We start from the raw sequence: 13,432 nt of genomic DNA on the forward strand, positions 1-13,432 counted from the left end.
AGCAGCCATGCTGTGGCTTAGTCATGCCTTGGATGTGCTCTGCATCTTGGGAACTTGGTGGGATGTTGGGAGGTTGTTGGATCTAAGAGGTGGAGTCTAGTGGGAGGTCCCAGCCTGTCCCATCTGCGTTCTGGCTTCCTTTCTCTTAATGTGGCCTCCCCCTCTAGCAGGCACTTCCACCATGGTGACATTGCTGTAGAGGGGATACGGTCAGGGGCTATCAGGTGTCTATCTAGAGCATCCCCATTCCCCAGTCCTCTGAGCTGCACTGAAGAAGAGGTCACTTTGTCAGGCTGTCATGGACCCGGATGAGCTCCTGCAACTTCTGCTCCAGGTCCTGAGCCTGCTGCCGCAGCTTTGCCGCAGACTCTGTCTTGGCACCCTCGTACAAATGCTTTGAGTCTTGCACAAGGCTGACCACATCCAGCACAAGGAAGAGACCTGCGGTAGCTGCACCCATGATCCGGGCTCCTTTGGACAATGCCAGAGCTGTGCCTCCAAAGGCTTTCTGCACCTGTCTAGTGTTTCGGGCTGACACCCTCCCTGTGGTCATGAGACGCTTGGCATTAGTTGCTAGGCGAGTGTTAGCTTTGGTCAGCTTGATGGCATCAATGTTCTTCTTGATGACTTCCAGGTTCCGGAAGGAATTCTTGGATACGGAAATAAGCCTGGGGGCGCTCTCCTCCAAAATTTGTTTAATGACCTTCCCTGTGTCCTTGCTGGTTGGCACCAACTGGCTGGCTTCAGCTTCCACTGACGCCGTGCTGACCTTTTCCACAATGGTTGTGGACACACTAGTCACAGCCGCTGCCGCCCCTAGTCCCAAGCCTGTGGCTGAAAGTCCCAGACTGACTCCTGCTGTCACCGGTGCCAGAGTGAGACCAAGGATCGTCAGGACTCCGGACACAGCACCGGTGGAGCCGGCCACCACTTGTGTGATGGTGCAGTCCTTGTGCACCTTGTCAATCTTGTCTGCAAGGGCGTGCAGCTTTCTGATCTGCTGCTCAAGCTCCAGTTTCACCTGAGGATAAACTGCCAAAAAACTTTTCTTCTCCTGCAGGTCGTTTTGGAGATTGTCTTCATCTTCTTCATCAGGATCTGCAATGATCCCACCAAGAGCTTCACGTAAGGAAACTTCCTCTTCCCTGTGACAGGAGAGGACAAGTGAGTGAGGAAGACAGCTTGTAAGATAAGCTCACTCAAGTGCAAGAAGTACACACTCTCTCTCTCTCTCTCTCTCTCTCTCTCTCTCTCTCTCTCTCTCTCTCTCACACACACACACACACACACACACACACACACGTATACGCACAAATTAACAACAAAACCTCTTGTAAAAATCAGCTTTCAATGAACACTACTCTCTGCTGGGCACATAGTATATGTTGGTCCTATACCTAGCCTTCCACACGCATCCTCTGATTTTTCTTACAATGAAGTTCAATGTCTCCAAATAAAGCAGATGGTCATAAACTAAGTTGTCATGGTTACAGGAACAGCAATGGCAGGAACAATCTTGTTCCCTGTGGCTGCCATCTCCCCTCAACCAGAGGCTGTTCCCTGCTAGTATAGCACTGAGGAAATATTTGCTGAGCAAGGACACCCTGAACCCCAGTTACTTGGTCTTCCTGGGTAGAGTATTCCTGCACAGAAAAGCCAGTAAGCCTATACTCTGGTGGCATTGCTAGCCTCCCCTACGGTGGTGACCTGGATAAATTTGCTTCTGCCACAAGCTGTTTCCAGGCTTCCTCTTCAGTCAGCAGGCGATGCAGGGCCTCTGTGCTCCATGTTTCCAGGAGATACTCAACCACATACTTAATGAAGCGTTCTCTCTCTAGATGGGAAGGAAAAGGAATGTGGTTGGGGGACCAGGCTTAAGAACTTGAATGGCATCTGTAATAAGCTGGTTAAATGCATTTCTGAGCACCTGTCGCTTCATGTATACTTTGGTGTCACTAGTGGTAGAGGTTGAGTTGTGTCCCTTAACTCATTTGTAACCCCAGGTGACTGTATTTGGACATACAGCCATTAAGATAGAAAAGTAATTGAAATTAAGTGAGGCCACTAGTGTGGTCCCTCATCCATAGCGTTAGTGTCCTCATGGCAAGAGGAAGAAACTCCCTCCTTACTATTTCCTCCTCTCTATCTTACCCCCTCTTCCCTTTCTCTCTTTCCCTGCTTCTCTTCTTCTCCCAGACACATAACATAACTATTGGCCAGCACAGGGTACAGGCTCCTACTACCTACATTTGTAGTTTTAAAATGGTTTGTGTGGCCTTGGTGTGTGGAGCCAAGGTGCCTCATGGCGGTTGAGGAAAGGACACACCATGCAGATGCTGCGGGCAATGGCCAAGGATCCTTGAGCTAAGCAGAACGGTGGAAAAGTAACTCACACCATGCAGGAGGCACCCACATGTAGTTTTATTACTAAAGGGGAAGGGAGAAGAGAGGGGAAGTAGGGGAAAGAGAGAGAGAGGGAGCGGAGTTGTGTGAGCCCTCGTGACAAGAGAGAGAGGAAGGATGAGAGAGAGAGAAAAGGGAGAGTTTTTTTTCTTAAAGGGGACTTTATGTAGGATGATGTCAGTATGCTGGGTGGGCCAGGGTGGGTCTGAATGCTAACACCTACCAGGAAGAGAGTTCTCCCCAGGGCTAATCTGCCTCACTTTGTGGATGTTGGATTCCTGGGCAGTAAGAGAAGAGGCCTTTTCTTTCAAAGCCACATACCCAGTGTCACTTTGTGATGACATCCTGAGAAGACCAATGTACCAGAGCTGTGTCATGGTGCTTTGCAGAGACATGTCGATTTTAGCTCAGAACAAGTAGGAAGTGAGCGCTTCATCCCTAGGAAGAGGGAGAATCCAGTGATGGCTTCCATTTACAGTGTGCCTATGGCATGGTCCTTGAATGTGACTTTTTTTCCATTGATTTTTATTTTATGTATAAGAATATTTGCCTGCTTGTATGCATGTCTATGCACCATGTGTGTGGTGCCAGGGTGAGCCTTGCATCCCCTGGAGTGGCAGTTACACACAGTTATGAATCTGATGTGGGTGTTGGGAACTGAACTCAGGTACTCTGCAAGAGCAGCAATGCTCTTAAACACTGATTCCTTCTCTAGCTCAAACATGACTTTTGACACTGAAAAGGTTAGTCATTAGCTTCAGGGTGGTCCTTGGATGTAGGGTGGTTCCTGGGTGTAGGGTAGTTCTTGGATGTAGTATGGTCTCTGGGTGTAAGTTGGTCCCTGGGTGTAGGGTAGTCCCTGGGTGTAGGGTGGTTCCTGGGGTTAGGGTGTCCCCTGGGTGTAGGGTAGTTCCCGGATATAGGGTGGCTACTGGTTAGGAGCCACTTGTGGGTAGAGTTTTTTTTTTCTATTTTTTCTGGGTTTCAGCTTAAAGTACAGACATTTATTTTAAATGAGAGGAGAAACCATAAGTCGTGGTCTTAGGTAGGCACATCTGGTAAAAAACCACTGGTCCCGGCAGTGCAGGGTGGGTGTCCTAACTCAGCCTGCAATGGGGATTGGATCCCATGGAATTAACAGGGCCCAGGAAGGGGAGGCAACCCATGAGGGAGGACCTGCTATGCAGCAGGCACTGGCCTGCCTCTACGTTATTCTCAGAACAGCATGGGGACACTGGGCCCTGAAGGGATAGGTAATGTGAGGTGAGAGTCTCTAGGTAACATAGATGGACTGTGGGCAAGGTCTCCCTGAGGTGCAGGAACTTCCTGCTGAGACAGTTAGAAAAGGTGGGTTCCTGGGCTGGAGCTGGGTGGGCTGCCTCCTCAGGGACGGGACCCCAGGGTCAGCTGAGAGGAAGCCACTATGAGGGGGCTGGAGCTGTGCTATGGGCCACAGGAATGTGAAGCAGAGATTCAGCTGTATATGATAAAGCTATACATAGAAGGATCAAGGAATTCTTCTGGAGTAGAAGTCCAATGTCAAGGAATATTTGATGTTATTCAGCTTTTAATAGATCAACTGTTTCCTACTATGAATTTCTTGTCCACTCTCAACTTCCAAGAATTTTTACAGTATATTTTACCTAGCACCCTAGGCCAATGGCAGTCTTCTCTCTTAATGTAAACATCCTTCTGGAGACACCACCTAGGGGACAGCTAGGTGCATAGCTTTCTTTCTTGTGCAAATGAATCTCAGGCCCCCATCTCTCTCATAACCCAAATGGCATTACAGAGCTATTGACTCAGATCAAAAGGTGTTTTTTTTGTTTTTTTTGTTTTTTTTTTTTTTTGCATACCAGGTGCAAAGTAGCTTTGAGACAGACATCCTAGCTCTGAGCAGAGTTACCCTATCCTGTCAGTATATGGCGGCATAGGAAAACAGAGACAGTTTTATTTTTGTGACTTATAGACTTGTTTACCTAACCACCTGTAAGATTGTAGTTTGAGCACATTTATGATAGACTCCTAACGTTTCACCTAACCACTTATAAGAATATGTTTTGAGGCCGGGCGGTGGTGGCGCACGCCTTTAATCCCAGCACTCGGGAGGCAGAGGCAGGCGGATCTCTGTGAGTTCGAGGCCAGCCTGGGCTACCAAGTGAGTTCCAGGAAAGGCGCAAAGCTACACAGAGAAACCCTGTCTCGGAAAAACCAAAAAAAAAAAGAATATGTTTTGAGCACATAAATTCCCTTTCTGACTTATTCCAGTCCTTACCTGACCCCATCTCCTCTATCCACTCCCCTTTTGGGTTGCAAATGAAGCTGGCTATCATGGCTCTTGTAGGGAGCTTGGAAGCTTTGCATTGTATTGTAAGTCAGGCTGCTGGTAGGGAGAGACTGGTTCCGGGAGAGCTAGGGGAAGGAACCGTGATGGAAAAGTATGAGGATGAAGATGAGGATGGGATAGAAAAGAGTTAGAGTTGTGAGAAGACAGGAAGAGAAGGGACAGAATAGAATTGAAACTGTATAGATAGAATTTAATCTCAGAGGAATAAAGTAGACAGACCCATAAGAACCAGTATACTTAGATTATTTTCCTGCAGAGTACCCCCACCGTTAGTAGTGTCTCTTCTGGCCCCTGGGAAGGAAATTAAGAGGCCCTCAAAGTTTCCAAAAGAGCTGCCTGCCGTCTTCGGTTATCTCCATTCTTCTTTCCCTCCCTCCCTCAACCCCTTCCCTCTTCTCTACCTCAAACTCCCTCCTTCCGTCCCCCCTCCTCCTGGCTTCTGTTTTTCAGGGTGGGTATTGAAGAGGTGCCTCCCGAGAAAGCACCCCAAGACAAGGCCAGGAAGGGGGGCGGCTCTGACCCAGGCTGGGAAACTCTCTATGCTCCACTTGGGGTTCTCCTCCTGTATCCTTGGCTCCTCAGCAGACACTCAGCCTCAGGGAGGCTCTGGCAGTCCTAGGCCAGGAGCAGGAATAGAGAAGAAGACTGGTTACCTGGGGAGCCCATGGCAGCTGCTGGGTCTTGGTGTCACTCAGGGATTCTGACAGGTTTTCTTTACAGCTCACCAGGAGTCCAGGCTACAGGAGGAAAAACAAGTGTGGGACAGAATGGGGACAGGTTCTGTGACCAGGGATCTGGTGACCCACAGTTCTCTCAATGGTGGCTGCCAAGGACCAAAAGAACTTGATCCAAAGTTCTACTGTTTCCCTGGGCTTTGTCATTCCTACTTAAAGAAGTTGGTCTTGTGGCTCCAGCCTTGCTGCCTTCTCCACAGCCAAAGCTTCTGGCTCTTATTCCTCCCAAACCAAGGAGCCACTGGGTACAATGAAGAAGGCATCAGCTGAGGACACAGCTGTGGAGAACCAATGGACTCTGCATATGGAAGGAAAGATGGAGAAGAATGTTCTGGGGACCACAGTATCAATGGTTGTTGTCAGAAGGTGTCCTGTGTCCCGCCTGGCCCGTAGTCAGGCAAATCTCTCACCCACAGTCCCACAGCCTTTATAAAATAATCACACAGAGGTTTATATTAATTATTAACTGTATGGCTATTAACTCAGGCTTATTACTGACTAGCTCTTACACTTAAATTAACCCATAATTCTTATCTATGTTTAGCCATGTGGCTTGGTACCTTTTCTCAGTTCTGCCTTGTCATCTTGCTTCCTTTGTGTCTGGTGGTGACTCTTGACTCTCTTCCTGTTCCCAGAATTCTTCTCATGTGCTTGCCCTACCTATACTTCCTGCCTGGCTACTGGTCAATCAGTGTTTTATTTATCAAACAATCAGAGCAACACATATTCACAGCATACAGAATGGTATCCCATAGCAAATGGTATTTTGTATTAATGGTAATTTCTATTAATGGAAATTTCTTATATTTACTGTCCTATTTCCTGTTTTATTGCTGTGAAGAGACACCGAGGCCAAGGAAACTCTTATAAAAGAAAACATTTAATTGGGGCTTGTTTACTGTTTTAGATGTTTAGTCCATTTATGTTCATGTTGGGAGCTTGGTGGCACACAGGCAGACCTGATGTTTTTACAGCTGAGAATTCTACATCCAGATCCACAGGCAGCAGGAAGAGAGACACTGGCCTACCTTGAGCTTTTGAATCTTCAAGGTTTACCCCTACTGACACACTTCCTCCATCAAGGCAACACTCACTCCATCAACACCATACTTCCCATTTACCCTCAAGTAGCGCCACAACCTAATGACCAGGCATCAAATATATGAGCCTACAGGGGCCATTCCTATTCCAAACCATGACACTTACTGAGCATGATGCACTGGGCTCCTTACTCATATACAATGAAGTCTTTACACATGCTCTGTTACGTTGAGGCTCTTGTGACTCCATGTCAAGGAGGTCAACAGGCATGTATTTATCCAATGTGCGTGAGTTTTCAGTGTTGATAGAGTCAGGACTTGAACTCGGGACATTCTAATCCAGATCCCACTTTCAGATGAATAAGCTTTACTATCTTAAAAACACAACCGCATTCCCACCTCTTTATATTATCTATGCCCATCGTTGTATGTGTATGCTATAAATGCTTTTTCTGCTTCCACAGCACTGCCTTGCATGGTGATATTTTATTTGTGCTGAAATGAGATTTTATTTGTATGTTAATAAATAAAAGTGCCTGGGAGTCAGAGCTAACAACAAGCCATTTAGCAGACGTCTGGCAGTGGTAGCACACACCCTTACCCCTGTCACATGACAGGCAGATCTCTGTGTGTTCAAGGATACAGCCAGCATGGAGACACACGCCTTTAGTCTCAATACCAACCATAGAGACCTGGAGGTCTGTATAGACTGGCAGTGACGAGGAGGTCATGTGGTTGGGTTTACAACCAATGAGAAGGCAGAACAGAAAGCCAATAAAAAGACAGACACACAGGAAGTAGGTCTCTTTCTGAGGGGAAGGACGACAGCGATAGTGAGGGGTAAGAAGATGGTCTTGGTCTTAGCTCTTGGCTCTGGCTCTGACCTCTTGGGCTTTTTTTTTTGTTTTTTTTTTGTTTTTTTTTTTTTGTTTTTGACAGTTTAGATTTACTTTTAATGAAAAAAGTCTCCCCACAAGTGCTGCTGCACACACACTGACGGCTGCCAGTCCCCAGAACCGGCTGCGGATTTCCACGCTGCAGGTGCCTCTGCTGCTGCCCAGACTCGTTTCCAGGGCCGCAGGTGGAAGACAGCAGCCACACGTGGAGAGTCCCCTGAGATCTGAACGTTGTTTCCGGCTTCAAGGGCTAAAGCCAGAGAACGAGCCTCCGCCTGACTGTCCTGGTGCTGGAAAGATGGGTCTCAAAGACCCCGCCGAGCGTCCACCTGTCATGTCTGACTGTCACGTCCTGCTGACTTCAGGTCACCACACCTGGCACATCCGGATCACCTCCTTCAAGGCCTTCAGGCCCTCCATGCTCTTGTCCTTCACAGCCAGGGCCAGGAGGACGGCTCTGTTTCCTGCTTCTTGAGACACAAACGCTACCAGGTTCTTCGAAAAGACATGGATGAGAGGCTCGTCCTGCCCGAGGAGGACTTTTGTGGTCAGCATCGACTTGCTGATGTCATTGGCCACATTGCTGGGCTCCAAGGAGACTAGTGTACTCATCTTCCTGAACTGGGTCACCACAACCAGGATGTGGCTGCTGAAGGCTGTGCAGATCACCTGGGTGAGCAAGCCACAAACCACTTCTGTCTTCTGTCTGGATACTACCACTGGTTTGTCTTCCATGGTCCTGTCCTTCAGTGGAGGCACATCAACCGCACCAAAAAGGAATATGGATAAACAATGGAGCCAGCTCACACTTAGCAGAAGCGCGCCGGTCGAGAACTCCTCTAGGGCTTTTAACTCTGCATTTGGCTCTGTGTTTCTTATTTAATAGGATCATTACATCTACAGCCTTGTGCCAAGTACTAGGTCCTTGTCTTAGTAAATTCACTGGGGTCCTTTGTGGTTCTTAGGGAACCACACCCTCCCTGCTTCTGGGATATCCTTGTCATATCAGGACCTGGAGTCCTACCTGGCCCTGGTCCTCCTGTGTGCTGCCTTTGACATTTGATCTTCTCCCTGACTCCTGGACCTTGTGCTGTTCCTAATCATTATGTAAATGTAATGTAAAGAATGTTCTCGTTGCCTGTTAGTGCCCGTATTTGAGATTATTTCCTTATGCTGTTTGTAGAAGTAGAAGGACTGGACTAAAGGGTGTTAACACCTAACACAGGCACTGTGTGAGGATGCTCATTCCTTCCTCTGACCAATCCTCAGTAGTCTTTGGGGTGGGAAAGACTTCATAAAGAGACACAAACCGCACTGAGATTGCCTGACACTGAGGATGGAATGAAAACAGGTTTAGCAGTGTGGGTCGGAGGCATCAGCTCCTCCTGGGATCTGACCAGAATGAGAGTGAACGACTGTTGATATGGTAAGAGCTGAAGATAATGGTGGCTCACTCTCAGGACTGCACTCTGCCCTTGGAACTGATGACTCAGTGTTATTGCCCAAACCTTGCAAATATGCACCTAGCCCAGGGTGGCCTCAGACTCACTATATAGACTAGGAGAATCATGAACTCCTAATCTTAGGCCTGTCCCACAGAAGTGTTAGGATCCCAGGTTTGTGCCCCCCATAAGCCTTCCAATATTCACATGAAATCAAAAGGAGATAGAGAGAGAATATTTTAAAAAAAACTTTGAGCCGGGCGATGGTGGTGCACGCCTTTAATCCCAGCACTCGGGAGGCAGAGGCAGGCGGATCTTTGTGAGTTTAAGGCCAGTCTGGTCTACAGAACGAGATCCAGGAAAGGCACAATGCTACACAGAGAAACCTTGTCCCCTAAAACAAAAAACAAAACAAAACAAAACAAAAACCAAAAAACTTAATAGCTACATAGGTCTGAGATGTGACAGGTGTTCTGAAGTCCCACCCCTCCAAAGTGAGACCCAGGGTCAGCTCCTCAGAGCCCAAATCCTTTCTGTTCTGTAATGCTAACAGGGATTTGAGACATTAGCAGACAGGGATGGAGTCATTCATCTCATCATTGGCAGGTTCAAAAAAATCACATTAATACAGAGATGCATTTTAACTAATTTGCTCGCCAAAGAATTTAAACATAGAGATGATAAGCATTGATCCAGCTATGGGTACACACCCCATTGGGTACACATCAATACATTGTTGAGCTGTGTAAGGTTGTGGAATTTTGTAGAGCAGTCACCAACAATCACCCAGGACTGTAATATGCCCAGGTGGGGCCACAGCCACCCACATGTCCAGCAGGCAGACAGCAGAGTGAGTCCATGGCAACCTTGTGCAGGGGTGCGAGGTGCAGGTCAGAGTAGCTGTAAGGCCAGAGTGGGGGTAGGGTGGGGAGAAGTGACCCTCTGTATTAGTCAGGGTTCTCTAGAGTAACAGAATTTACAGAATAAATCTCTCTCTACGAACAGAAAGGGGATTTATAGAATAACTCACAGGCTATGCTTCTGCTAGTCCAACAATGGCTGCCTATGAATAGTAGGTTGAAGACTCCAGTAGCTGCTCAGTCCACAAAGCTGGATGTCTCAGCTGCTCTTCAGTATATGCTGGAATCCTGAAGAAGGAGGCTGTAATGCCAGTGAAGGAAGGGACTTGTTAGTCAGGCAAAAGCAAGCAGGCAAAGATCAAAAACTTCCTTCTTCTATGTCCTTATATAGGCTTCCAGCAGGAGGCGTGGCCTAGATTAGAGTCAGGGCTTCCCTCCCGAAAAGATCTGTATTAAAGGCATATCTTCCCACCTCAAAGATCGAAATTAGAAGTGGGTCTTTACACTTCCAATTATACAAAAATCCTCTCATAGGTGTTCCCTATATATGGGTTTTAAGTTAATTCCAGATGTAATCAAGTTGACAACCAAGACTAGCCATCACACCACTCAACCAGAGTTAACTCCAGGAGGTGCTCTGCCATCCAGACCCGCCCCCCCCCCAAAAAAAAATTAGGAAATAAACCCTTTTGGAAACCTGTGGGACAAAGGTTGAATCACAATTTTGTTGAGCTAAGTCTGAGTGGGAACTATGTATGCACCTGTGTTTATGTGCACTGTGTTGGCATGTTGTTTAAATTAGCTCAAGTGGAAAAAAAAAACCAAATTATTTCCATCATATAATACCCCTGATGGTTCTGGAATAAAGGATGCAGAGCCTGGTCTCTTCCCTCTGAGCATCTCCAGATCAGAGGCAAGCTCAGGATTCTTGGTACCCATATTCCCTTGGTGTCTGTGGCGTGTGTGGCAGATGTCTGCCCACAAAGGAGAGCAGTGCCCTGCTGGAGATGAGCAGAGCAGCCAATCCTAACTCTGTTTATCAGGAGAAAAAGAGAGATTCTGAGAAGGCAAGTCCTGTACACAGTGTCACACAGCTGATTCTGACTTTAAAGGGAAAATGTGATTTTAATAATTCCAAAGTTTCTAGACTATTCTTTGCTTGTATTGACACATAGGTTGCCCTTACCTGGACTCTGCCCTTGGATCTTTCAGTTACACAAAGGTGCTGTTAACAGGATTGTGTACCTTGCCCTCCCTGTCCTCAGGCTGGCTCTCTTTCCCACCCAGCACCCAGACGGCAGAGATGATGGCTAAGGCCAGGGGTGTAGGCAGGACACCCACTGACTTAGTTCTACTATGTGGAACAGGACACTCTTTTCTGGGCCTCAGTTTCCACTGTGGATCCTGCCATAGACACACACTCTGAGAGAGTCATGGTGCAGTCTCTGGGTTCCTTGTGTCTCACAAGTCTATATTTGCCACCGTCTGTTCATGTGGGGACCTTAGGGACAAGACCAGGGTGGTCTTCACACAAAGATGCGTGGACTCTGGGCTCTCTGCTCTCTCCATTCACATCCTTCAATTCCTTCATTACCCTGAGGACACCCAGAACAGCCACGTTCCCTCTGAGGTGCCCTGGGAAGGCATATATCAGGCAGCCTGAAATGAAGTTGAACCTTTTAGTGATCCCATCTGAGGGATGTCCCACAGTCTCTTGTGCTGACTTCTGAGGGAGAGGAAAAAGCAGTCAGATTCCAGCCTGGATGAAAGTTTAGTCAAAGGCTAATGAACCTGTGATCTGGACCAACGCCTAAATTACGTTTATAGACAGGGGCAATAGTCCTTTTTTAGAGTGGCTGTGGGCATGAGCAGAATTTCTCTACTTAGAGAAGTTCTTTCTGGCTGAGTTAGGTGGGACACAGCGGTCCTGAGCAGTGTGTCCAGTCTCCAGCTGGGCAACTGAATCACAGCCAGAGGCAAGTGCAGGGCCAATGTTCCCAGCCTGAGAAGGGCAAGTGGAGTCATACCTGCTGAGCAGCTGATGATCCCGTGGACACCCCAGACAAGCCACTCACCTGCTGCCACCCTCAGTCTTGCCTTCTCCACAGACCCACTCAGAGGAGTGACCTCAGGCCCTTCTCATGTCATAGTGCTGGATGAATGTCTGTGGTCTCAGCCACCACTGACTGTGGGACCCTCTATAGATCACTCCCCAGCTCTGCTGGCCATGTCTCTCTTTCAAGTAGAATCCCCTTCCTATCCCCTCACCTGGGTTCTTGGGGGCACAGAATACCACTCCAAGGTCAGTAACAAATGTGGATGGTGCAAATGAAAGTTTCCAGAAGGAATCCCAACTGAGTCTTCTAAGAGCCAAAATAGGTAGTTAGAATGTCAATAGCTGTGGAGAGCTTGGAATGTTTTGGATCAAGAGCAAAATGACAGTTTGTCTCTGGCTGTCTTTAGTCCCTTGAATATTGGTTCCTCGTCAGCTCTGTGTTGGATTTAACATCCTGTGACTAAGAGATAAAAACCATTTGGGATGTATTAACTTAGCTGACCACTAACTTCCACAAACCCACAAGCTAAGAACATTGGCAGATGGGATCTGAGGACTGTAACCTGCTCCGATGTTCCACAAATGTGTTCATTGTTGGCTTTCTTTCTTCTGTTTCTACAACAACTCCATGATTGGTTACCATGTTGAAAGATGGACTTTGGTGTAACCTAACTTTGTGTTCCTGGGCCATGGTCCCTCCTATTAGGCTCCAGATCAACACTGTCTTATCCCCTTTGAGGTGAGAGTTAGATATTTGTGTTGACAATGGTAATGAGCAGCTGCCTCCCAACCCTAAGCCCAGGCTTTGGACTTTAAGCACATTCCTGTCCTTCTTTGTCCTGGCATCAGTTCAGCTACTGCCGAGTTGGAGGGGAGGGTTCAGTCACACTGTTCTTCCTGCTGCTAACATCTATGGGAAGAAAACACAGAAGGGAGAGGCGGGAGGGGAAGAGTGCCCCTCACCCCCCACCATGGAGCCTCCTGAGGGAGGTTCTCCCAGAAGGAGGGAACAGCACTGCACCTGGAGTCCTTGATAATGCAGAGTTCGGGAGCATTCCTGTTTGGCTCCTGTCTGGCTGCACCAGCCCTTAGAGGCAACACCGAGAGTCAGGATACCTGAGGAATCTTCCAGGTTCTTAGGTCCCAGGACAAAGAACTGAAGCAAACACACGGTGAGGTAGTTACAGCAGAACAGTTTATTTAGGGGATGAAGACATGCCTGAGGATGGAGTGGACTGGGGATCCGGGGGAAGGCATTGCTCTAAACCACAGGGCTGGAGGCTCAGGACTTATTTACACAGCACACACCTTCTCTTGGGTCTGTGTTTTGCAGGTTCTTCTCTCCCATGCTTTGTTCTGGTAGCTGAGGTGGGGAGGGCTTTCCAGTCTTCGTGACAAGAGGTTTCTTCCATGTTTAGTGCAGAGACCACTCTCTCCAGTCCCTCTTCGGCACATCCTCTGGTCCTGGTCTCAGGCTCCAGTTGGACTCATTGACCCACTGCTGTGCACACTAACCTGCCATGATCAGTCAGAGGCTTGACTCTCTGTCCCATGGACTTGACTGGACCCATGTTCCCCTTCTAACACTGTCCCCAGCTCTGTCCAGTTCCTTTCCCCTGACCCCAGCTTGTCTTGGGGGACAGACAGGGCCTGA

The 13,432-nt window shown here is 48.0% G+C and overlaps 2 protein-coding genes across 2 annotated transcripts; both read right to left on the reverse strand.

Annotated features, from left to right (window-relative positions):
- Positions 1-280: 280 nt before the first annotated feature.
- On the reverse strand, positions 281-5,416 carry LOC128116282 (apolipoprotein L3-like). Its single transcript, XM_052747463.1, has 3 exons — positions 5,404-5,416; positions 1,708-1,834; positions 281-1,145 (listed from the first exon to the last, which is right to left on the reverse strand). The coding sequence occupies exons 1-3, from the start codon at positions 5,414-5,416 to the stop codon at positions 281-283; spliced, it is 1,005 nt and encodes a 334-aa protein (XP_052603423.1).
- Positions 5,417-7,757: 2,341 nt separating this feature from the next.
- LOC128116283 (proteasome assembly chaperone 3-like) lies at positions 7,758-8,155 on the reverse strand. Its single transcript, XM_052747464.1, has one exon. It carries the CDS (start codon positions 8,153-8,155, stop codon positions 7,787-7,789), a length of 369 nt encoding a protein of 122 aa, XP_052603424.1. The 3' UTR covers positions 7,758-7,786.
- Between the last annotated feature and the right edge of the window lie 5,277 nt (positions 8,156-13,432).

The sequence above is a fragment of the Peromyscus californicus genome, unplaced genomic scaffold (genome assembly GCF_007827085.1).
Source record: "Peromyscus californicus insignis strain IS unplaced genomic scaffold, ASM782708v3 Scaffold_20__1_contigs__length_68692818, whole genome shotgun sequence".
In the NCBI taxonomy this organism is placed as follows: domain Eukaryota; kingdom Metazoa; phylum Chordata; class Mammalia; order Rodentia; family Cricetidae; genus Peromyscus; species Peromyscus californicus.